The 24,077-nt window shown below is 40.0% G+C and overlaps 1 protein-coding gene across 1 annotated transcript in view; it reads left to right on the top strand.

Moving 5' to 3' along the window:
• Positions 1 to 19,937, top strand: part of PIWIL2 (piwi-like RNA-mediated gene silencing 2) — a 45,028-nt gene extending 25,091 nt beyond the window's left edge. The window contains exons 14-22 of the mRNA XM_004685406.1: positions 1,502 to 1,615; positions 3,283 to 3,471; positions 5,480 to 5,581; positions 6,422 to 6,538; positions 7,107 to 7,195; positions 8,039 to 8,144; positions 18,085 to 18,338; positions 18,774 to 18,881; positions 19,508 to 19,937. Coding sequence (XP_004685463.1) covers positions 1,502 to 1,615; positions 3,283 to 3,471; positions 5,480 to 5,581; positions 6,422 to 6,538; positions 7,107 to 7,195; positions 8,039 to 8,144; positions 18,085 to 18,338; positions 18,774 to 18,881; positions 19,508 to 19,664 — 1,236 coding nt within the window. The 3' untranslated portion in view covers positions 19,665 to 19,937. The remainder of the gene's footprint in view (positions 1 to 1,501; positions 1,616 to 3,282; positions 3,472 to 5,479; positions 5,582 to 6,421; positions 6,539 to 7,106; positions 7,196 to 8,038; positions 8,145 to 18,084; positions 18,339 to 18,773; positions 18,882 to 19,507) is intronic.
• Positions 19,938 to 24,077: the final 4,140 nt, after the last annotated feature.

Genomic DNA, 24,077 nt, shown 5'->3' with positions numbered 1-24,077 from the left:
GGAGCAGAACAGGCAGCTTGACTGAAATAGACTGCTGATGGGAGCAGCAGGCAGGTCAGGAGGGGTCTGCCGTGCCATGTGGGTCAGCTCCCTGCCTGGGGATCATTTCATAGTGCTGTGCTTTAACAAACCCTTGTGCCACCAGGGAGGCCCTAGATTCATTCCATTTTTATGATGCAGGCATTGCTGTTTGTTTTTTGCAAAACAGGATTATAATCATATGTGATTTTAATGATTTTCATACTGTTGAAAGATCATTTAAGCTCACTGTTTTTGTATATTTACATCTCATTATTATTTTTGCTTTTTATTTAGAAGTACACTGCATGCTAAATGTCCGCCTTTATAATAAATAATTGACAGGTGACAGATTAAAATTAAACATTTTCTGATAGCTGTTTTTCTGTCTGGAACAGTTTTAAAGTATGTGTGTGTGATGTGAAAACAGGACTGCACCTTTTGCAAAGCCTTAAAATAGATGTCTTTTAAAAAGAAAGGATGTTATTCATAGAATATTGCATGAAGCTAGTTGATACAAATCTAATAAGATTCGTTAAATCAGTTACATCTAATAAAGCACCTTTATGTAATATTTCACATAAAATATCATATGCAAAAGACTTTGATCAGTGTCTGGAAAGTTGGTTCAACTAGACAGACTGACAAATTACCTTACATAGTGTTTCCTGAGACATAAGAAGTGAAACATTATGGTTTGTAAACCCTTTCAGTTCAAGATTTACTCTCAGTAAAATAGCTGAGGATCTGAAAAATTATTCTTAACTTTAATTTGTTCTTTCATTGTCTTTATGCCTTTCCTTTCCAGCTTTTCTCTTGTATAAAGTATAATTGTCTGAATTCTGCCTAAGATTGTTCTGATTTTGATTTTTCTCTTAAAATGTTTTCAGATTATTTTCTTCTTTGCCTTGAAATTATAGTTGTTTTATATTATCTTCACTTTTTTTTTTTGTGCATACAGAACTAGGGTACAGGCCAGAGGCTCAGGGGCGGTGAGAGGCTTCACCAGAGACAGAGTGGGGAGCAGAACAGGCAGATCAACAAAGTACACTGCTGAGGGGAGCAATGGGCGGGCCAGGAGAGGTCTGCCACACCATGTGGTCACCTCCAGGGCAGGCGGGAATCGAACTCATTCAGAAGTGGCTTTAGCTTCTCAGTGCAGTGCTTTAACCCGCTGCGCCACCAGGGAGGGCCTATCTTCACTTTTTTAAGAGAATAGTGCTTTCTAGTTCCTTTCTTGGAATACCATGTTGGAAGTTCCATAATCAAAGAGCAGTACCTATAAAAACTTGTATGTGCCAGAGTTTAATTGACATGGATTCTTTTTCTGATAGTTTCACTTTTCTGTCAACCTGTGAAGTTACAGCAAGGACCATCTATGAGGTGCTGCTGACTAAGCCTCAGAGAGAACAGGAACAGTATGTGCTTTTCTGAATGCTATCTGTAGATGACTCATCTCATAGGTGCTTTATTTTATGTTTAGATTGAAGGACGTGTTCTGCCATTGGAAAGAATTAACTTAAGAAACACTTCATTTATCACATCTCAGGAACTAAATTGGATTAAGGAAGTGACTAGAGACCTTTCCATTTTGACTGTAAGTGACTTTTGAAATGATGCAAGAGAGGAGTAGTATTCCTTAAAGTGTGGAAATTAGGAAGTTGGAATAATTTTAGTGACCTCTTTTTTTTTTTTTTTAAAGATTTATTTTTATTAATACCGGATGGTTTCACCCATAGCAGGAGTATAATGGACCAGGCGAGAAAATAACAAAAATAATGAACAACCATATACCAGAGACATTTTGTGGGGGTGGAGTGGGGAATGGGATCAAAAACGGGACGGGGGGAGGGAAATGCACGGGATTATGGTGATGGCACACGGGTGACTTGGTGATAGGAAACCCGCGGGGATTACAATTGAGATGTAAAAAAAAATGTACAAAATGATGTAAAAATAAACTTTTGTAATAAAAAAATATATATACATCAATTAGTGCAGGGGAAATAGAATTTAAAAATCAAAGTAAAAAGTGGATCTGAGAGAACACTAAATATATCATTTAAAAAATTAAATATTATTTATAAAAGTAAAAAAAAAGATTTATTTTTATTTATGCATACAAGAACTGGGGTGCAGGCCAGAGATGCGGAGGTTGAGAGGATTCAACAGAGACAGAGTAGGGAGCAGAACAGGCAGCTCTTCTGAAATACACTGCTGAGGGGAGCAGCAGGCAAGACCATATGCTGTGCCATGTGGGTCAGCTCCCTGGCCAGGGATTGAACTCAGCTGCAGTGGCTGGCAATAGTTAGATAGCACTGAGCCTTTAACCCCTGCACCACCAAAGGGCTGATTTTAGTGACCTCTTTTTAAGGAAAAGTACCAAATGAATTCTCATCCTGAATTATCTTCTCCAGCAGGGGTCCTTCAAAAAGCAAATTCATGAGTTGTTACAGGTAGTAAACTCTTTGCTTAAAAATAGACTTAGAAAAGGAAATAATTGCTGTGATAATCTGTATAGTGCCACTGTATTACTGTTGCTCCCTTCTTTCTTCTCCTTGAACCTTCCTTCCTTCCCCCATGCAGGTTCCTAAATTATGTTTTCATACATGAAAGATGTAAAATTGTTCCCTACTCAGGCAACCAAAGAAAAAAATGGTATATAATTATTTTTAAATGCTCTTTATGGCCATGCAGAAAATATGTTTGTTTTTAAAATGCTGTGTTGAAATATATTCAGAGAAAAAAAATCTATTTAAAAGTATGTATAGCCTGATGGGCTTTCACAAGTTGACCTGTGTAATCGACACTAGTGGCATTTAACCAGTACCACAAAAGGCCCCCTCATGGTTCCTAGTTATCTCTCACCTCATACACTCTTTTAAGAATAGCCATGCTCTTGACTTAACTAGCATCATGGATTCATTTCAGCTGTTTTTGTACATAAAAGGACATATATGTGAAACCATAACATACATATCCTTTTATGCCTGGCTTCATTCGTTGAGCCTTCTCTTGATGAATTTCATCCTTATTGTTAGTTACGGTTGTAGATCTTTGATTGTCAATGCTGTGCAGTATTCCATTGTGAGAACAGAATGCCACTATTACTTAATACACACTTTTGTATGAGTAGTAGAAATTAGAGGAGACAGGAGTCAAGCAGAAATAATGAACAGTAATTTATTTTGTAAAATAACATCTGCTCATTGTGATTTTGGAGTGTTCAGCTTGTGGGAGATAATGACTTGCGCATATCCCTAGGTCCCCATGCACTTCTGGGCACTGTTTTACCCAAAGAGAGCAATGGATCAGGCTCGAGAACTGGTTAACATGTTAGAGAAGATTGCTGGGCCCATTGGCATGCGCATGAGCCCACCCGCTTGGGTAGAACTCAAGGATGACCGAATAGAAACCTATGTCAGAACCATTCAGTCCATGCTGGGAGTTGAGGTAAGACATTCATTTAACCTATAGGAGTATGTTTATAAGATATGTTTTAAAATACTTGAATACTTGATTTTAGATATTCTTAGTTACCCTTCTATTATTGATATTATCCAGAAACCTATGACTTACCATCTGCACGTGATGAACTAGAAAAGAACCTTTATGCCCTTTGGTTAATTTTTGCTTGCTCATTTGTGTTGGCACCCTCACTGACTCGGGTGTTCTGTCCTTATGACAGAGTCTTCAGAGAACCAAAAGCTGTAAGAACAGCTTACCATTTAGTTTGCAATCTAATTAGAACATGTGCTCAGAAGGTAGCTTGAGCCAGGTACCCTCCTACAACATTCAGTACAGAGCCGGCTGAAGATTCAAACTGCTCTGGTGATAAATGTGGCCCATAAACTCAGGACCTAGAGCTGAGCAGACTCAGTGGTTCAGGCCCATAGCTCTGTTTGTGCATAAAACAGAGGGAAGAAAACTAGGGAGGAAACAAAAGCACAGGACATAATTTTAGAAAATGCCCTTGAATTAAGAGTCAGTTCTTATGAGATTTAGATCTTGGCACCATAGTTAGATTATCTTGTGCACCAAAGCTTCCCCTTTCTGCTCCACCGCTCTGCCTGTCATCCATAACAGCACACTCAATTTTTCTCTCTTTGAAGTTTTCTCCTGATTTTTTTGTTCCTTTGTCTGCATGGATTCCCCCATGTCTGATCACTGATACATTCTGTTCTGCTTTCAAAAGGATAACCCCGAGCCTTAACTGGGTATATTATCTTAACAAATTCTCAGGTTCTCTGTATGAGACTGTACTGCCAATGATTTTCATGCTGAATAGGCATGAGTTTCATTCACAGTGTTTACCAAACTGAACTCATGTTGGTTCTGCTATCTCTGTCATCTTTAGAGTGTTCTGTCTTACCATTCTCTTTGTTAGGGGACACAAACTCAGGTGTTTGTGGGAGTCAGATATATAGCATAGGTAAGTGGAGTGCATCAGGAGGGGACTCCAGTCAACTAAAGAGCATAAGCCCCATGATTACAGATATACTTAAGATGTAACTTGCATACTTTTTTAAAAAAATGATTTTAATTTGTTCATTTTTCCCGTATAGAAATGAAAAATGACTTCACCTATATGTGTCCCTCCATATATTTAAGTGTTAATTAAAAAAAAAAAACTTCAAATCCATTTCTGTTCACTAGGCCCTAACCCATTTTTTCCCATGTACAGTCGTGTTCTACGTGACTTGGGAAGTTCTTTGATATGATTGCTGGATGTGTGTCCTTCAATAAGTCATAATCTAACACTAATCTTGATTTGGAATAGTATACTATTGATTTATCATTTATAACTGCCCTGTTAAGGGCCAGCAATTTATTTCATTGAGTGCTGCTGTTTTAAATTCAGACTTTGAAATATTAATATTAGATCTCTTAAGCAGTGACGGGTAGAGGATACTGATATGTACATAGGCTTGCTGCTGGCAGTGCCATTCTGTCTCCTGGCCAGGGAATTAGGGAGCACTGTTGCTGGATCTGGCAGAAGTTAATCCCCTCCTCACAGGTCCTTCCCTCTGAGCCCTCTATGTGCTATTGCATTCCTAGTTTCCTCAGCTAAAGTTGTATGGTATAAAACATTCTAAGATGTTTTGTTTACTAAAGACAGTTGTAAAAACAGTATAGGAATGGAAAGCAGCAAGTAATAATAAGTCACCTATAGTTTCAAATCTACTTCTGTTTGAGTCCTAGTAAGCAAATCTGTTAATCAGGGCAAACTGTATAATTGATAGCAGTATACTGTGGATCTTTACAGAGAAACCCTGAACCAAACAAATGTTCATTCAGGTTCAGGGACCTTTTCTTTGTTGAAAAGTTCATCCTCTTTTTTTAGTTCTTGTCTACTGTAAAGGTCCCACGGCCTAGTAGACTGGCAGACTGTCCAGATGAGCCATGTCAAGGCTCCCTGAGAGTTCCAGGGCCTGGTTTACACACCTTTTATCTCCTCTAGGGGAAGATACAGATGGTTGTTTGCATCATCATGGGCACCCGTGATGATCTCTATGGAGCCATTAAAAAACTGTGCTGTGTGCAGGCTCCTGTGCCCTCGCAGGTGAGTGGAAGCTGGGTGTGAGCCTCTGTTGGAATTTCTTTAGTTTTTTTTTTTTTTTAAAGATTTATTCATGCATACAGAACTGGGGTACAGGCCAGAGGTGCAGGGGTCATGAGAGGATTCACCAAAGACAGAGTGGGGAGCAGAACAGGCAGATAGATGAAGTACACTGCTGAGGGGACCAGAGGGCGGGTCAGGAGAGGTCTGCCGCGCCGTATGGGCCATCTCCCTATCTGGGGATGGAACTTGTGCTGAAGGAGCTGCAGATAGTTTCCTAGTGCTGTGCTTCAACCCATTCAGCCACCAGGGAGGGCCCACTGTTGGAATTTCTGGTTTTCCCTGAGGCTTGGGGGAAAAAAGGGATATATGTATTCAAAAAGACTAAGGAAAACTATCGGAAGCCAGCACGTGTGCAGCCTTGTGATTATCCCTTCCATATTAAAGTAACCTGGCAGAGAGTAGATGCTCTTCATAAATACTACTGCCTTTGTCCTCCCAAATGAGTAGGTTTGCTCTTGTTCAAAGGGTGAGTTGCTAGGTTATTTCACATGATTAAGTTGTGAGAAACTAGGCTCCACACTGAATGGGGAAAAGTGTTTCTCTTGTGTTGGTTAAAATTTTTACTTTGCATGAAATTCTTTCGAAAGTTTTGTTTGTTGGTTGATACTTGGTTTTGTGGCTGTGTGCTTGCACTTGTGCACACATGTACCCACATGGGTCTGCTAAGAAACTAGAATTAAAGCAATATAAAATGCTAATTGGAGTTTCTACTTACTTGAGAACTGTTGACACTCTCTGAGAGATCCTCTTACTATATATGTCTTGATCTCTCCACTGTAGGTCATCAATGTCCGAACCATTGGTCAACCCACCAGGCTTAGAAGTGTGGCCCAGAAGATTCTACTTCAGATTAACTGTAAATTGGGTGGTGAGCTCTGGGGAGTGGATATTCCCCTGGTAAGTGATACTGATACCTATCTAGATTCCTTTTAGCTCTTCGGAGACTTTACCTAGCTATTTTCCTAGTTTTCTTCAAAAGATCATCCTATTCTCAATTCTTAGTGGTCTGTATGATTCATTGACTGTTTTTATATGGCCCATGAACTGAAGACCAATTTCACATTTTTAAATAGTTAAAAAAAAATAAAAACAAGACTCAATACTTCCTGACACATGAATTATACAAATTCAGTATTTCATGTCCTTAAATGCAGTTTTACTAGAACATAACTATCCCTCTGTGCATACTGTCTTTGGTTGTTTCTGTGCTATCGTGACAGAATTGACTAGTGCCTGTAGAGACTGAGTGGCTTACAAAGCCCAAGGTGTTTACTCTTTATTCCTTTAGAGAAAAGTTATTAATCTCTGGTCTTAGATATCTGACTTTGTTCCATAGTATTAAAAAAAAGGTCAAGTTGATCATTCTCTTCCTCTCCCAGGACATACTTTAATATGTTGTTTTGCGGTTCAGATAATAATTAAAGATGGAATAATGGGTTGCCTGGGTTCATGTTTTCTAACACAGAAACAGCTGATGGTGATTGGGATGGATGTGTACCATGACCCCAGCAGAGGCATGCGTTCCGTGGTTGGCTTTGTTGCAAGCATCAACCTGTTAGTATTACTCATATTTTCGATTTTGTTTGGTTACCTCATTTTGGTGCATAGTCTTAATAAAAATCCCACAGATACTCTAAATGTACTAAGAATTTAACATATTATAGTAAAAACTTACTTAGAAAAGTGTGCTCTCATATATTATAGTAAAAGCATGTTTTTTTCAAAGTGCAAGTGTACTATTCTCCTTCCCTCTACCTTTCTGTGCTATTTATGCAGTCTCTTCATCATCAAACTTGCCCTAGGAGTATGTTTGCCAGCTGCATTGTAATTACCTTCAGATTAAGAGCTGTGTCTTATGTTTGCCTCAAAAATGAAGGATTTTGTTTGTTTGTTCTGATTATAACAATAAGATACACTCACATAAATACCTGCGTGAAATTTTGCTGTAGAAATTGAAAACTCATGGTTTATCTTTCATTAACCACCACCAAAGAAAGGTTCGATGTATTTTCAAATTCTCCCTTAGGCATATAGTAACATAAGTTTTGTATATGTACACACACGCATGGCATATTACTAGGTTTACTATTTTTCAGCTTGTTTTATGCCCTTAAACTGTGTATTTGGGGCATTTTTCCACGTCAATGCAAATCTCTGCTAATTCTTTTTAGCTGCTACATGGAATTTATTGTGTGTTCCAGCACTGTTTATTTTAGCTTATTCTCTGTTGGTGGACATCTAGATAGTTAAATTTCTTTAGTTGGAAGCAGTTTTATAATAGTTACCCACATGAGAATGCCTATTGCACTGACATGCAGACCGTGGGCCTTTCTCTGTGAGTGTACATTCACCTCTCTCTCTCTCTCTCTCTCTCTCTCTCTACTACCTCTGCTCCAGCACCCTCACAAAGTGGTATTCGCGAGTGGTATTCCAGATGCCTCATCAGGAGATAGTGGATAGCCTGAAGTTGTGCCTGGTGGGCTCCTTAAAAAAGTTCTATGAGGTGAGAACAAATTCTCAAGATTTGGACTTTAATTTAAAGGACCTACCTGACTACTTTCAGAGGAAGTCAGATTTAGTGGGAGGGATACCAGATCCAAGGTGAGTCTCCTGAATAGGTAGCCCGGAGGGATTGCTTTCAGGTTTCTGCTTTGCTTTGCCTTGCTTTGCTTTGATAAGTAATGGTTATTTCCCAAATTGTCAGTCTGATAGCAGTAGACATAATCTTCATGCCTTTATCAGGAAAGTTGGGGGTAAATTTCAGCAGTTAAAGCAGCTTATGAATTTACTCAATTTTTTATGACTGTCATTAGGCACTGATTCTTTTCATTTTGGTTCAAGACAAATGCCTCCTCATAAACCACCCCTAGATTCTAAAGAATGCTGACCATGGAGAATTGCTGTCATTAAGCTGTTAATGAGTCTGGAACAGTGAGTAAGCTAGGTGCTGGTTTTGCATTGGCCGGTACATCAAAGGAAGCCCTGATAAGTGCTTTTTCATTTCTTAAGATCAGTGTTAGCCTTTTACATGGAAGTTAAACAGCAAGAAATTTAATAATTTCATGATCAACATCAGCCTCAGCATTCTACCTTGTTTCTTTTTAGAATAACATTTTCTACAATGTTTGGTGCTGTTCAGGTCTTAGAGATTATGTAAAAAAAGAAGTTGAATTTTTGTCTTGAAGGAAGCACATATGTTTATTTGTCACTGAATTTGCTCATACTACCTGTTTATTATTGTCATTGCTATTGTTTTCCTTCAACGTTTTGTCTGTTGTTTAAACCTTGACTCAAAGATTGCTTCTTTGAATCTTTGCTCATTTCACCACTGGTCCATTCATCAGCTAAACTAAATTTTATGTCTCTCTCCTTCTGCCCTTTGTTTATATTCTGTGCAGTGGCTATCACATCTTGCCTTATGCTAATTATTTGTATCCTTATCTGTATCTCCCCCTGGGCTATATATTGTTTGAGCCTTTTTTGGTTATTATGGTTGTGTAACAGTCACCCTAACCCTTAGTGACATACCACTAGTGTGCAGATGATGCTCCTGGTCAGGAATTGTGACAGGTCACGAGGGTTCTGGACTTCACTAGAGAAACTTAACAGTAGATTTGATTAGGTATAAGAAGTAATCAGTGAACTTGAAGATAGATCAGCTGAGATAATCCAGTTTGAGGAAAAGAAAAATGAATAGTAACCGAGAGTTCTTCTATATGGTACTCAGAAGGGATAGTAAAGAAAGAAGTATGGAAGAAAGAACTTTAGAAGGAGTAATCTCTAAAAATCCCATGTTGAAAGCTGAATAAGAATTCTGTATCTAGAAAAACTATTCAAAAATTAAGATTTGACAATATTATGCTCTGAACATTAAAAGGCCACATATTCTAAAACTTGGAAGTCTTACAGTAGGTGAATGATAAGTGAACTGTGATATATCCATGTAGAGGAATATTACTCAGCAGTAAAAAGAAGTGAGCTATCAACAATGAAAAACAGGGAAGAACTTACTAGTTTTATGTCACTAAGTAAAAGAAGTAAATCTGTATGATTCCAACTATATGACTTTCTAGAAGAGACAATACTATGGTATGAGAGGTTTGAATGAGAAAAGGAACCACAAATAGGTGGAGCGAAAGGAATTTATAGGACTTAAAGTTATTTTGTGTGATTCTTTAATGGTGGACACAGTATTGTTAATCAGTTGAAACAAATGTATCACCCTAATGTAGCATGTAATGGTAGGGGAAACTGGTTGGGGAAGGAGGGGTCTATGGAACTCTGTACTATTGCCAGGTCCAAAAAAATACCCTTTCTTAAAAAAACATGCTCAAAGTCAGATTCCACCTCACAACATACTAGGATCAGTAAAATAAATGTGATGAAGTTGGAACCTCATACATTGTTGCTGGGATTGTTGAATGGTGTAGCATCTTTGGAATAACCTCAGGATGTTTACCACTGTTACCAGTGACCCAACAGTTTAACTCCTAGATATTTATCCAAGATAATTGAAAACATGTCCACACCAAAAAATTGTCCACAAATGGTCATAACAATATTTTGTATAGTGGTCCAAAGTGAAAGGAAAAACAAAATATGAGGTATCCTTCAATGGAGTGTTATTCATCAACAAAGGATGAATGTTACAACGTGGATAAACTGTGAGAACATCATGGTAAGTAAAATTATTTGGTGGAAAAAGACCACTTGTCATATGACTGTCCAGAATAAGCCAGTGTAAAAGACTACATTAATGTGTTCCAGTAGTTGGGTTGGGAGAACAATGAGTTCACCTTTTAGATCAAGAATACTTTCTAAAATTAGTGTGGTGATAGTTGCAAAATTTTATAAATGTAAACATTTTTTACCTTTTTTCCTTAAAAGGGTGGCTTATTGATAAAGCAAATTGTATATGAACAAAGCTATTTAAAAAAAGAAAAAACACTCTCGAACCTCACCTTAGGTTTTCCTGTGGAACCTGCAGAATGAGCCAGTGCTGCTAGGAAAACAAATCAAAATCCAGGTGTGCTCCCCAGACCTCCATCCTTCCTCTGATGCTGACATACATTGGTATTTTGTATTATATCCAGCTTTACTAGTGCCCTCAATTGTAGGATTTCTGGGAACTCCTAGTCTACTTCCTAACACTTAATTTATCTGTGATTTTCCATATCTCTGTTTAGATTTCTTATCTCTAGTCCAGCAGTTGCCAATTATTTGGTCTGATGAACCCTTCCAATTGTGAAGTCTTAGCAAAAACCCTGAGGAGTTATTACACAAACACACATACACACTGACCATTGATTACTATTATTAGAAGTTAAAACTGAGAAAAAATCTTTACATTTACTTAAAGATGGCAAGATATAATAACACAGATAACATTACACTCCAAAATGCATAGTGAGAAGAGTGTATTGTTTTCATTTTTGTAAATGGCTTTAACGTTTGGGTTTAAAAAGGCAAGCAGGGCCCTCCTTGGTGGCACAGCGGGTTAAAGCACAGCACTAAGAAGCTAAAGCCATTTCCGCATGAGTTCGATCCCCACCTGCCCCAGAGGTGACCACATGGCGCGGCAGACCTCTCCTGAGCCGCCCGCTGCTCCCCTCACCAGTGTACTTCATGGATCTGCCTGTTCTGCTCCCCACTCTGTCTTTGGTGAATCCTCTCACCCTCCGCATCTCTGGCCTGTACCCCAGTTCTGTATGAATAAATAAATAAATCTTAAAAAAAAATTTTAAAAAGGCAAGCAGATACTGTACAGTTAATCTATTTGAAAATCCCAAATTATTTACTCTGGAAAAATTCTACCACTTATTTCTGAGAGAATTAAAATGAAAATGGCAAGTAATGTAGTAGATTTGTTATGAAAATAGTTTTGACCTAGAGAACTCCCCTAAAGTCTCTCAGGGACTCCTGGGCAGGGAAGACTAGAACTTCACAGCACATGCCAGGAATCACAGCGTTCTTCCGTCTTGCTCTGGGTTTCTCAGCCACATCTCCAGCTGCTGACTTGACCTCTCTGCTTGGCCATCTCATGAGCTGCTGAAATTTCATGTGTGAGTGTGAGTGCCAGTGGTTTTTCCCACTCAAGTATGAATGTCAAAACATTCTTGACACTTGCCTCAACTTACCTTTCATGATGAATAATCACCAGATGTTGTATCCATCTGTTTTTGGTTTGAGCCTTAAAAGATTGAACTCAGTTCTGAGTAATTAAACCCCTGTTGTTTCTGATGTTGCCTCTGGTTGTAGCTGTGACTAACTATGTTTAGACTAGCTTTTGACCACAGAGTATTACTGTTGGAATCAGAAGTTGCAGTTGCAGAATGGGTGAGAGAGTAGGTTCTTTTCTGCTTTTTCCCACTTTACTTCCCTCTTCTCAACAGAGTTGGCAGGAGATTGGGGGTGAAGAGTTACTTTGAATAAGTAATGTTTGTTGGGGGGGTCTAGACTTTAGCTTGCCCTTCCTGCACTCACCATTGCTGATCATTTATCTGACCTCTTTTTTATTTCTAATTTTTTAAAATAAGATAGACACAAAATTTATCATCTTACTCCTGAAATATACGTAAATTCAGTGGTGTTAAATACACTCTTAATAGTGAGTGGTCATCACCTTCATCCAGTCTCATATAACTGTCTTACAGTGCTGATCTGTACGCAGTCAGCAATGATGCCCCATGCTCCTTTCCTCCCAACCACCGGCAGTCACCGTTCCCACTTTTTGTCTCTCTGATTTTAGTTACTCTAAGCACCTCATAAATGGAATCTTACAGTATTTGTCATTCTGCAACTGGCTTAGTTCATTTAGCATAATACCCTCAAATATGAGTCTATTGCTAAATTTCTTCCCTTGTTAAGGCTAAATTACACTCCATTGTATGTGTGTACTACATTTTGCTTATTACTCATCTGTCAGTGGGCACTTGGGTTACCTTATATTTTGGTTTTGATGAATAATGCTGCTATGAACCTGGGTATACAAATACGTCAAGATCTTTTTACTTTTTTTCTTAAGGTTTATTTATGCATACAGAACTAGGGTACAGACCAGAGGTGCTGGGGGTGAGAGGAGTCACCAGAGACAGAGTGAGGAGTAGAACAGGCAGATGCATTGAAATACACTGCTGAGGGGAGCAGCAGGTGGGTCAGCAGAGGTATGCCACGCCATGTGGGTCACCTCCCTGACTGTAGATCAAACCCATGCTGCGATGGCTGTGGATCACTTCATAGAGCTGTGCTTTAACCCATTGTGCCACCAGGGAGGACCCCTTTTCATTTTTTTAAGGTATATATGCAGTGGTAGAATTGATCATATGGTGAGTTTGCATTTTCTTTTTTGAGTGACTGCATATCATTTTTCACAACTGCTGTACCATTTTACATTCTCACAAGTGTTAAAGTTTCTACACATCCTTGCCAGCACTCACTTTCCGTTTTGTTTTGTTTTGATCAACACTAGCCATCCTAATGGATATAAGGTGTTATCTCACTGGTTTTGATTTGCATTTCCCTGATGATATTCCTTCTGCTCATTTTTGCTCAGTATATTTTGATGATCTCTCACTAGTTGTGTGAACATTTTTAATTGTTTTATCTTCTTGCTATACTGAACTTTTAGTTAACATACGTCTGTCTCTTTTGTCTGATTAGTATAGTACCCTTACTTTCTTTTCACTATTTTCATAGAATTACTTTCTCCAGGCTTACATTTTCAGTCTGTCTTTATATCTAAAGTAAGGGTCTTGTAAACAGTACATAGTTGGATCATGTGTTTTTTCCCATTCTGCTAATCTTTGACTTTTGATTGGAGAGTTTAACTTGTTTACATTTAAAGTAATTGCTGATTAGGAGAGGCTTCTTACAATTTGCTATTTGTTTTCTGAATGCCTTAGAGCTTTGTTTATTTCTCATTTTCTTGCATAATTCTTTTTTGTGTTCATTTTTTATAGCAAAATGATCAGATCCCTTTCTCATTTCCTTTTGTGTCTGTTCAATAGCTGTTCTCTTTTTGGTTACCATGGGGCTATATTTAATATCTATAAGTCATAACTAATTGGAATTTATACCAGCTAACTTCAGGAAGCAATATTTCTGCTTCTATATATGTCTATCCCTAACTCAGTTACCATTGTTATTAAATTATACTGTTATGTGTCCAAAATGACATAAACTAATAATTCTTTAAAATGTATTTGTCTCAAGTTATGCTAAAACAGTATTTTAGAGTTCTGAGTCAAAGTAATAATATTAAATGTTTCATATTAATTTTTTTTTCTTCAGTGCACTAAGATCTTAAATCATGGAGAGCAGAAGTATAGCTACAAACCAGTACAATATGCTACTTCATATAATTGCCCACATGTTTACCTTTATTGAGATCTCTGTTTTGCCACATAGCTTCATGCTACTGTCTAGTGTTCATTCTTTTCATTTACAGGACTCCCATAAGCATTTCATGTACAGCATGTCTATTGGTATCAAGCTCCCTCAACTTGGTTTATTTGGCAATGTCTCAGTTTCCTCCTCACTTTTGAAGGAATGTCTTGCCACATACAGGATTCTTAAATGGGAGTTTTCCTTCAGTACTTTGAATGTGTAAGCCCTGCATTCTGACCCACCAAAGTTTCTAATGAACAATCTGTTGATATTCTTACTGAGAATCTCTTAGATGTGAGGATATGCTTCTATGTTGCTTCTTTTGAGATTTTGAGTCTTTGGCTATTGAAATTTTTATTATGTATCTTGGTGTACATCTCTGTGAATTCCTTTAACTTGGAGTTCATTGAGTTTGAATGTTTATATTCATCTTTCATCAAATTTGGAATGTTTCAACTATTATTTCTTCACATATTCCCAATACCTCTCCTCTCTCTCTGGAACTAGGTTGGTTTCCTAGATGAAGTCTCACAGAGTCCTTAGGCTCTCCACCCTTTTCTTTAATCTTTTTCCATTTATGTGTGCAAACTTTGTCCTGTCATCAGATTCACTTATTTATAAGGAGCAAATTGGGAGAAATGAAAAAAGAGTTGTTAAAGATGATGTTCCTCTCATGGGAGCTTGGAGCTGTGGCACATCGTAAGCTGTGGGCCAGGACCTGACTCACATGGCAGCTGGAGGTAATCACAGCTGATACTGCTGAGGCTACACTGCAGCAGCCAGCAGCAGAGATACAGCTGAAGCCAGACTGGGCAGCACCAGAAGCAACAGAAGACAGCTCTGAAGGTGGCACAGGCACAGGCCAGTAGCACTGACTAGGCATTGGAAGAGAGGCAGGGCCCCAGTGGTGCCGGAGGCAGCAGCGCAGACGAGGCAGCACTGAACATGCAGGAGGCAGGTGCTGCAGTCCACGATGCCAGAGATGAGAAGCAAAGGTCATCCTGTAATGTCCAGCGAGGTGGAGATAGGAAGACAGAAATGGACAGTATTCCCACAGGAGAGTGCCCAGATATGTCTGCTGCCCTTCCTTTTATGGCTTCCAGGATCCCCCCTCTTCTCCCGTTGCTCCCAAACAGCAGCCTGGCTTTTATAAACATTTTTTTTTTTTTTAAAGATTCATTCATTTATTTGTGCATACAGAACTGGGGTACAGGCCAGAGGCTCAGGGGCGGTGAGAGGCTTCACCAGAGACAGAGTGGGGAGCAGAACAGGCAGATCGACGAAGTACACTGCTGAGGGGAGCAGCGGGCGGGTCAGGAGAGGTCTGCCACGCCATGTGGTCACCTCCGGGGCAGGCGGGAATCGAACTCATGCGGAAGCGGCTTCAGATTCTCAGTGCTGTGCTTCAACCCGCTGCGCCACCAGGGAGGGCCCAGCCTGGCTTTTAAACCTGACTACCTACCATGTTTTCAAAACTGGTGAGAGCTTTAAAACCTAAGCTGCACTCATGTGAGAAACTGGTCTGAGCTGAGATCGGCCATCTCACATTGGATATAGTGGCAGATGCGGGGCGGCGGGCCGGGCGCACTCCTCTGTACCCTGAGCCAGGAAACATGGATCTCCTTCCACGGCATAACCTATAAAGAATGTACGTACATGTAAGTTTAATTTAGCAATAATTTAGGTTTTTGAGGGACATTGTGACATTGTGGAAATCTAGAATGAACCACTCTCAACAAAAGAATCTGTCACTTAGTAAACAAGGCATTTTTATTTTTTTGTGGTTAGCAAAAGGGTATATTTAATAGAATCTTTAGGCTGGCTTCCCACCTATCTACCCTCCCTTTCCCTTCCCGTTTCATTTCATAAATAAGCAGCAGATAAAATACGTGACAAAATATAGCATAGTTGATGTTGAAGACTAAGGACCCTGCTTTTTCTTTAGAAGCCCAGGTCTTGGACTTGCCCTGCCCCCATGCAATAAAGCAAATTTTATACATATTCCCCATATTTCTTGGACATTGTACCCCAAAAAAAGGCTTTTTTTTTTTTTTGTGCAGTATCTCAATTTGAGTGAAATATATTCCCCTTATTTCTTCATTAAAATAGTAATTCTAACTGATGTTTCCCCACTGGACATCACTGAAATTTGAGTTGCCCTGTGTGGAGAAGGTACTTTTGCCTTCTCAGGTTCCCAGAAGTTATCTCAGTCAGTACTCATAGAATCACTTTTTGGCAATCCCCTGCCAAGGCCTCCCAACTGCCCAGGTACAGGCAGCTAGGGAAAATGGCGAGGAACTTGATTCTAAAATTAGGGACATAAAAAGTAGAACAGGGCCTCCCTAATGGTGCAGGGGGTTAAGTCTCAGCACTATCAGGCTATCAGCACAAGTTTGATCCCCGGCCAGGGAACTGAGCTCACGGCACAGTGGACCTCTCGTGACTCGCCTGCTGCTCCCCTCGGCAGTGTATTTCAGTCGACCTGCCTGTTCTGCTCCCTGTTCTGTCTCTCTGAATCCTCTCACACACACACACCCCCATACCTCTGGCTTACACCCCAGTTCTTGTATGCATTAACAAAACAAAACAAACACAACAACCATAGACCGAAACTTGCTTTATTGCACGGGGCAGGGAAGTCCTAGACTAATACTCGAAAGAAAAGTAGGGTCCTTAGTCTTTTTTTTTTTTTTTTAAGATTTATTTATTTGTACATACAGAACTGGGGTACAGGCCAGAGGCTCAGGGGCGGTGAGAGGATTCACCAGAAACAGAGTGGGGAGCAGAACAGGCAGATAAACGAAGTACACTGCTGAGGAGAGCAGCGGGCGGGTCAGGAGAGGTCTGCCACACCATGTGGTCACCTCCGGGGCAGGCGGGAATCGAACTCATGCTGAAGTGGCCTTAGCTTCTCAGTGCTGTGCTTTAACCCGCTGCGCCACCAGGGAGGGCCCCAGGGGGTCCTTAGTCTTTAATGTTAACTCTGCTAGCTTGTAGAATCAAGCTACAAACAAAATTCAAGCTACAAACAAAATTCAAAGTATTCTTTAAGATTCAAGCCAATTTCATTCTCTCAAAAATACAAAGGTGGCTATTTTAATGACAAAACTCCAGTATTAAGGGGGTGTGTGTCAGTGGACAGTAACTCAGTCCCTCTGGATGAGGGTGTCCACTTGAAAGGGTGACCTCCCCACAGTGGGCAGAAGTGCTGCCAGTGGGCCTTCACTTTCTCCAGTGGCTTCATGAGGTGACTGCCAGTCAAGTTCTTCTCCGTCTTGCCCAGTGCTGTTTGTAACTCCTGTAGTTGCATTTTTCCTGCTTTCAGTTCATCTTCAACTTTCTTGGTATTCTCAGCCACAGTTTAATATAGCAAGTCAGCTGATAAACTCTGCTCCACGGTTAAACCAGACTTTTAAGGGACCTAGTTTAAAATGAAACAATCTATTGAAGTTGAACATAATTGTGTTCTCTAACTGGTTAAAAAAATTATCCTTCTAAATGACTCAAGCCAACATTTAATTTGTCTGGAACCCATGGCCAAGTCACCAATTACTTATTGTTCCACACTGTACTTGATTATAGGGTATAGTCTTTAGAAGAGGTTACTTTCATTTGTCAGCAACTTTGGATGTCAGGATGGTGGATCTGTGACAGGTGTGATCATATGTTAGAATTTCTCTAACCATTCACCTTACTCTTCGCCTAAAGAGTAACTAATGTTAAGTCAAAGTGGGAGGAAAATTGATTCTGCCCGTAATTTTCTGACCATTTCTTTCTTTGTTCATACTGTTTATAATAAGCTATATGTGTATGACTCCTAACTTGTTTATTTTATGACAACCTGTGATAATTAAGCTTGTCTTACTATCCCAAGGAAGTCTAGAAAAGTCTAGGAATTTATGCCCCCTACTCTTCTGACATGGTAGCTCTGGGCCCAGGCATGAACAGGATCCACTGCCATGTATGCATGTTGTGAACAGAGTGAGCTGCTCAGAGCCAGTGGGCATCAGCCCCAGTTCTCCTCCTGCCCACTTCACCTCAGGAGGATGTCGTTTCAGGTGAACCACTGTCTCCCAGAGAAGATTGTGGTATACCGTGATGGAGTGTCGGATGGCCAGCTGAAGACAGTTGCCAACTATGAGATTCCTCAGCTACAGAAGTGCTTTGAAGCCTTTGAGAATTATCAACCCAAGATGGTGGTATTTGTAGTTCAGAAGAAAATAAGCACCAATCTGTACCTGGCTGCTACCGAGCACTTTATGACTCCCTCTCCTGGGACTGTGGTAGATCATACAATAACAAGCTGTGAGTGGTAAGTGGACAAAACATTGTGTTTCAAGAATAGTATGTTGGAGAAGTTATCTGTTCCCCAGGTTTGGAATGGTAGGGTGATGGCTGGAAATGAAATCTTCAGATTTTACTGTTAGAAACAAAGTTTATAAAAACAAGAACAAACCAAGAATAAAGCTTTTACTTCTTAGGTGTAAAGTATTGAACTCCTAAGTCCATGCCTACATAATAAAGCTTTTACTTCTTAGGTGTAAAGTATTGAACTCCTAAGTCCATGCCTACATAACCACCTGTGCACAAAATCATTTCTGACACCAGTCTTCAATAGCTTGGGTTTCAGTCCTGGTTCCTTCCCTGTGTATCCTTTGCTGAAGGAGTTAGAATGTGCTCCAGGATCTTTTTCAACAATATTTGGCCAAATTGACCTCATTACTGCTTTGTACTTCTTCCTTCTCAGGGTGGATTTCTACCTTCTTGCCCATCATGTCCGGCAGGGTTGTGGCATTCCCACCCATTATGTCTGTGTACTCAACACTGCAAACCTCAGCCCTGATCATATGCAGAGGTGAGCCGAATAGTGATTTACTTTCTCATTTTATTAGTTACTCTGGCCTGCAGGCTGAGGTGGAATTATGCCCACCCCAGGTGTATTTACCCCTTGAGTTTCCTCATGTATCCTTTTGAGGAATGATTGATAGTCCTTGCTGCACATTAAATTACTTGAAGAGCTTTAAAAGTGATGCCCAGGCCTTGCCTCTGCACATTCTGAAGCATTTGTATTTTAAAAACTGCTTCAGGGACAGGGACCTCCCTGATGTGTAAGGGGTTAAGTCTCAGAACTATGAAGCTGTCTGCAGCCACTGCAGCACAAGTTTGATTCCTGTCTGGACTGCTGCTCCCCTCAAGCAGTGTATTTCAGTAGCTCTGCCTGTTCTGTTCCCCACTCTGTCTCTGGTGAATTCTCCCCATCTCTGGCCTATACCCCAGCTCTTGTATGCATAAATAAATAAGTCTTTAAAAAAATAGAAAATATTTTAAAAAATAAAACCAGATCATCATGACATAACAGCAGTTGCCCCTGAATTCAGTCCCCAGCTGTATGCTGCGGTGTCATTCACCCTCAGGTACATAATCATGCCCCAAATTGAAGGTGGAGAGTGATAAAGACCATGTTTTCTTTTTGGTCTACAGGTTGACTTTCAAACTGTGCCACATGTACTGGAATTGGCCTGGTACCATCAGAGTCCCAGCTCCTTGCAAGTATGCCCACAAGCTAGCTTTCCTGTCAGGACAAATCTTGCATCATGAACCAGCCATTCAGCTGTGTGAGAACCTGTTCTTCCTGTGATGGCCCCTCGGGGTGCAGGCTAGTTGGAGAAGTCAGACTCCAAGGTGGCTTGTGCAGGGCCAGCAGCAACAGGGGTGTCTGTGTCAGTGTTTCCCCTTTCTCCAACCTGGTAGAATAAGATAGCTTTTCTTCTTTTTCTTTTCTTTTAAACATGATAGCACCAAGAAGCAAGTTCCATTCTAAGTATCAACTGGAAATAGTCTTGTTGCCTTTAGGGTTAGGGTTGGTACTACTGTGGAGTGGAATGGATGCCTGTGGGGGAGACTCTTACGAGCCTCTACAACCAACACAAGCTGCAGAGACCTGCAAAGGCAGCAGCCGCATCTATAAGCTGTGCTCACTAAGTATTTTCCATTTCTGGCTCCCGAGGTGATAATGAATGAAGTCATTGCAGGTTTCTTAAAGTAGAGAGTTACTTTATTTGGGCCACTGGGAAAGGTAATAAAAAGGCTTGTGAAGCAAAGTTTCACAAGATTTTCTGTTGCTGACAGGTGTGAAAGGCAATTAGTAAAACCACCTGGTGGTCTAGTCAGACCCTTGCTAACCAGGTCTCTCATGTATTGAGAATAGAACAGCTATCACTTGAACTGGCTTTGAAAGGGACACTTAGATACCCCTTGGCTGCCTGAGAGAGGCCAAATACTAAATTTTTTTTCTGTCTGTTTCAGTTGCTGTTCTGTATACCATGCTGATTTTTTTCTACTCCACACCTTTGTTCTTTGTTATTGGTCTTGAGTAAGCTTTGGTTTTGAAATTAAGAACCAAAACATGTTAAATTAAGCTAACGAGTTCAAGGGGAGGAGTTTTATTTTCTCCCTGCTGTGTGGCCTTTTAGGTGATGTGTTTGTAAATGGAATCACTCCTTTCCCTTGCTCAATAACCTGTCTATCCGCTCATTTCATTAGGAGTTTTTTCTGATTCCAAGTCTAGAGTTCCAACCTGGAAATCCACTTTCCAAAATTCCTGCTTTGGAAAACATGACACTCGTGCCAAAATCCAGACATTGCAGCTTAGGAATCTGTCGCCGCCACAACTGTGGGTGTCACTGTTTTGGGGAAGCACTGGGATTTTTTTTGTGTTTATTTTTCCCCATTTTAAGATCATCTTCTTGTCCCTTCACTTATTCACATCTTGCTTTTACTGGGTCTTAAAAGCCAGTTCTACTTTCTAATCTTTTTAAATTTATTTTTGTGTTGTGATTACCTTCAACAAAACCCAGAACTTCCCATTTTATGTGATGGTATGTGAAGAGAGAAACATTAGTTTGAAACTCCCCAAAAGAAAGAATGCCAGCAAGTTTTCCATTTGCCCCAGCAGAGGCCCGTGGAGCTGAGTGCTGATGCTCTGCCTGTCTATGGCATGGGGCTTGGGATAATGCCGACCTGGGATTTCCAGACCACTTAGCCAAACTGCATCACTGGTCTCTGGCTTAACAGAGTAGTTTCCTGGTTCTCTTTGGAAGCATGTTGAATTTCTCTTTGAAGTTGAATTTCCTAATACTCCTTTTCCATAATCAGAAAACACAAAGTCTTGAAGATAACACAAAATTTTCTTTTAATTTCTGGTTTTCTTGCCTTGTTTTTCAGTCTTAATGCCAAATGATTAGGTCCTGGGGCAGGAAATAAATAATAACAAATTTGTATTAAGTATGGAGGTGTGTTTGAAGTAGTGTCATTTGTGTATTAAAATTCTTTCCCTCTTAGAACTGTACCACTTGTTCGAATTATTTATTTAGTACTTGGCATGTGAGGTATAGTCAGGAAGCTTCACTGTGACCTAGAAAGATTTGGACAATAGTCTTTTAACTGTCGGACAAATGAGGTTGTGTGTGTGTGTGTGTGTGTGTGTGTTCTCTAAATCCCTTTTCTCATTGGTCAGTTTCTGGTAGCCCACATAATAGGCAGTTCCCAGGGTGCCTTTCACCCCTCCTTTTTCTAATGCTTCCCTTCTTTACATATACTTCATGGTATGTCTATAACCTTTAAAAATACCTTCCCAAGCACTCTGACTCCTTGCTTCACTGTTACATCTGTTTTTGTTTATGTATAAAGTCCATGATGCAATTCTTCTTGAACTCAGTCTCAAAAGAAACTAATTTATATACAGTGTTACAGGATCCTTTTTACTTGGGCAGGATTTGTTGACGAATGTGAAAAAGTAAACACTTTTATAAATGACTGTTTATATGGACGTTGACGAATGTGAAAAAGTAAACACTTTTATAAGTGACTGTTTATATGGACGTTGACGAATGTGAAAAAGTAAACACTTTTATAAGTGACCTGTTTATATGGAAAACATTAAAATTTTTGCTTGAAATTTCTCTGATTTGGGATTGTTGGCAAAGATCCTTTTTCTTTATGACTCTGTATTTGGCTTTCTCTGAATTTCTTAGTAACTTCTTACTTTCTTCCTTTATAAAAAGGAAAATCAAGAGAGACGGGGGAAAAATGTGTGCTAAAGAGTGACTGTTAGCCAGAATATATAATGGACTCTTAAAATTCAACAGTAAGATGATAGCTAATTAAAAACTAATTAAAAATTTAAAGCCCACATCTTAGCCAAAGAAGATACACAGTTGACAAATAAGTCAGAAGATGCTCAATATCGCATGTCATTAGAGAATTACAAATTAAAGTACAATATCATTACATACCTGAGGTGCAGGGGGTGTCATTTTTAGAATGACAAAAATCTAAATACTAAAACACAAAACGCTGATGAGAATGTGGAGCAGCAGGAGCTCCCGTTCATTGTGGGTGGGACTACAAAGCAGAGAGCCCACGCAGGACAGTTACTGTCACGCACCATCCAGCCCGGTGCTCCTTAGTATTTTCCCAGAGAATTGAAAACAGGCCCACACAGTACCGTGCACATGAATGTTTATAGCACCTTTGTGGTGATTGCCAAAATGTGAAAGCAGCCAAGATGAGCAGATAAATTGTAGCACATCCAGACAATGGAGTATTATTTGCAAGAAAAAAAGAAATGGGCTATCAGACCATGAAAAGACATGGAGGAACTTTAAAAGTGTATTAATTGAAAGGCCAACTATGACATTATGGTGAATACATAGAGCACAGAGGGCTTCTAAGCAATGCAAGTGGTCTGTATGGTATTGTGATGGTCGCTAAGAGTCATGTTTGCCCACAGTCATGGGTTAGGACACGTAAGAGTGAATCTTGACTAAACTGACTTTGGGTGATTATGATGTGTCAGTTTGGTTCACCACTTAACAGTAAGTGTCCCATTCTGGTGGGCCATGCTGATAATGGGAGGGGATGTGTATGTGGGCGCGAGGTAGACCAGAGTACTCCACCTATTTCACAGCTCATTCTTGCTGTGAATCTAAGACCGCTTTAAAAAAAATTTCTTTGTGTATTTAACATCTTGACAGTCACACCTAGCCATATAGATATTTTGGTTAAAATAAGGGGAAAACATAAGTAGCTAAATTTGGGGGAAATGGAAGGGGAAAAGAAGGAAAATAGATATAAGAAAGGAGGCCCTCCCTGGTGGTGCAATGGGTTAAAGTGCAGCGCTGTGAAGCTATCTGCTTCACAAGTTTGATTGCCAGCCAGGGAGCTGACCCACATGGCACAGCAGAACTCTACTGTCTTACCCGCTGCTTCCCTCAGCAATGTATTTCAGTAGATCTGCCTGTTCTGTTCCCCACTCTGTCTCTGGTAAATCCTCTCACATACAGCCCCCACACCATTGACCTATACCCCAGTTCTTACTTGCATAAATAAATAAATCTTTAAAAAGAAGAAGAAAAGAAAGCCAGAGTGGTAATAGTTTATGCCAACACAGCACCCAGGTTTATGGACAAAACGCAGGTAGGAGTGCTGAGGTTTTTTTTATTCCAAGAAAGGCTAGGAGATGTAACCTTAGATCCTGATGGGATTGGTGGAGAGAGACTTCTGGATCTAGAGAGCTGGAGCCTTGGAAGAGAAGTAGAGAGACCCAGCCAACCATCCTAGGCATCCATGAGGAATCCTAAAACCTGGGTCAGACAGGCATGTAATAGTCTGAATTTTGATTCCCAGCATGGGGGAGGCTCACAGCCAAAAAATTACCTTGAAGATTGGCCCAGACTGGTGAAAGCACTAAACTCTGCATATAAAGCCAATTGGATTGCAGAACAGAAAAGCAAAAATGAAATAGATACTATGGAAAAGAGGAGAGAATAAGAGGTTCCAACATGTCTGATAGAATATGTAGACAAATTTCTAGAATTAGAGATAAGTGCGAATTCTTTAACTGAAGAAATTAAAGCACATCCCCTCTTAGACGTACTGTAGTGTCAGTGCTATCACCACTGCAGCGTGAGTTCAGTCCCCAGCCAGGGACTAACCCACGTGCAGTGGACCTCTCCTGCCTTGCTCACTGCTACCCTTAGCAGTACATCTA

Source organism: Condylura cristata, unplaced genomic scaffold (assembly GCF_000260355.1).
Source record: "Condylura cristata isolate star-nosed mole 26May11 unplaced genomic scaffold, ConCri1.0 scaffold00018, whole genome shotgun sequence".
NCBI classification, from domain to species: domain Eukaryota; kingdom Metazoa; phylum Chordata; class Mammalia; order Eulipotyphla; family Talpidae; genus Condylura; species Condylura cristata.
Note: the sequence above shows the minus strand (reverse complement) of the source record. Positions and strands in the feature narration are given on the sequence as shown.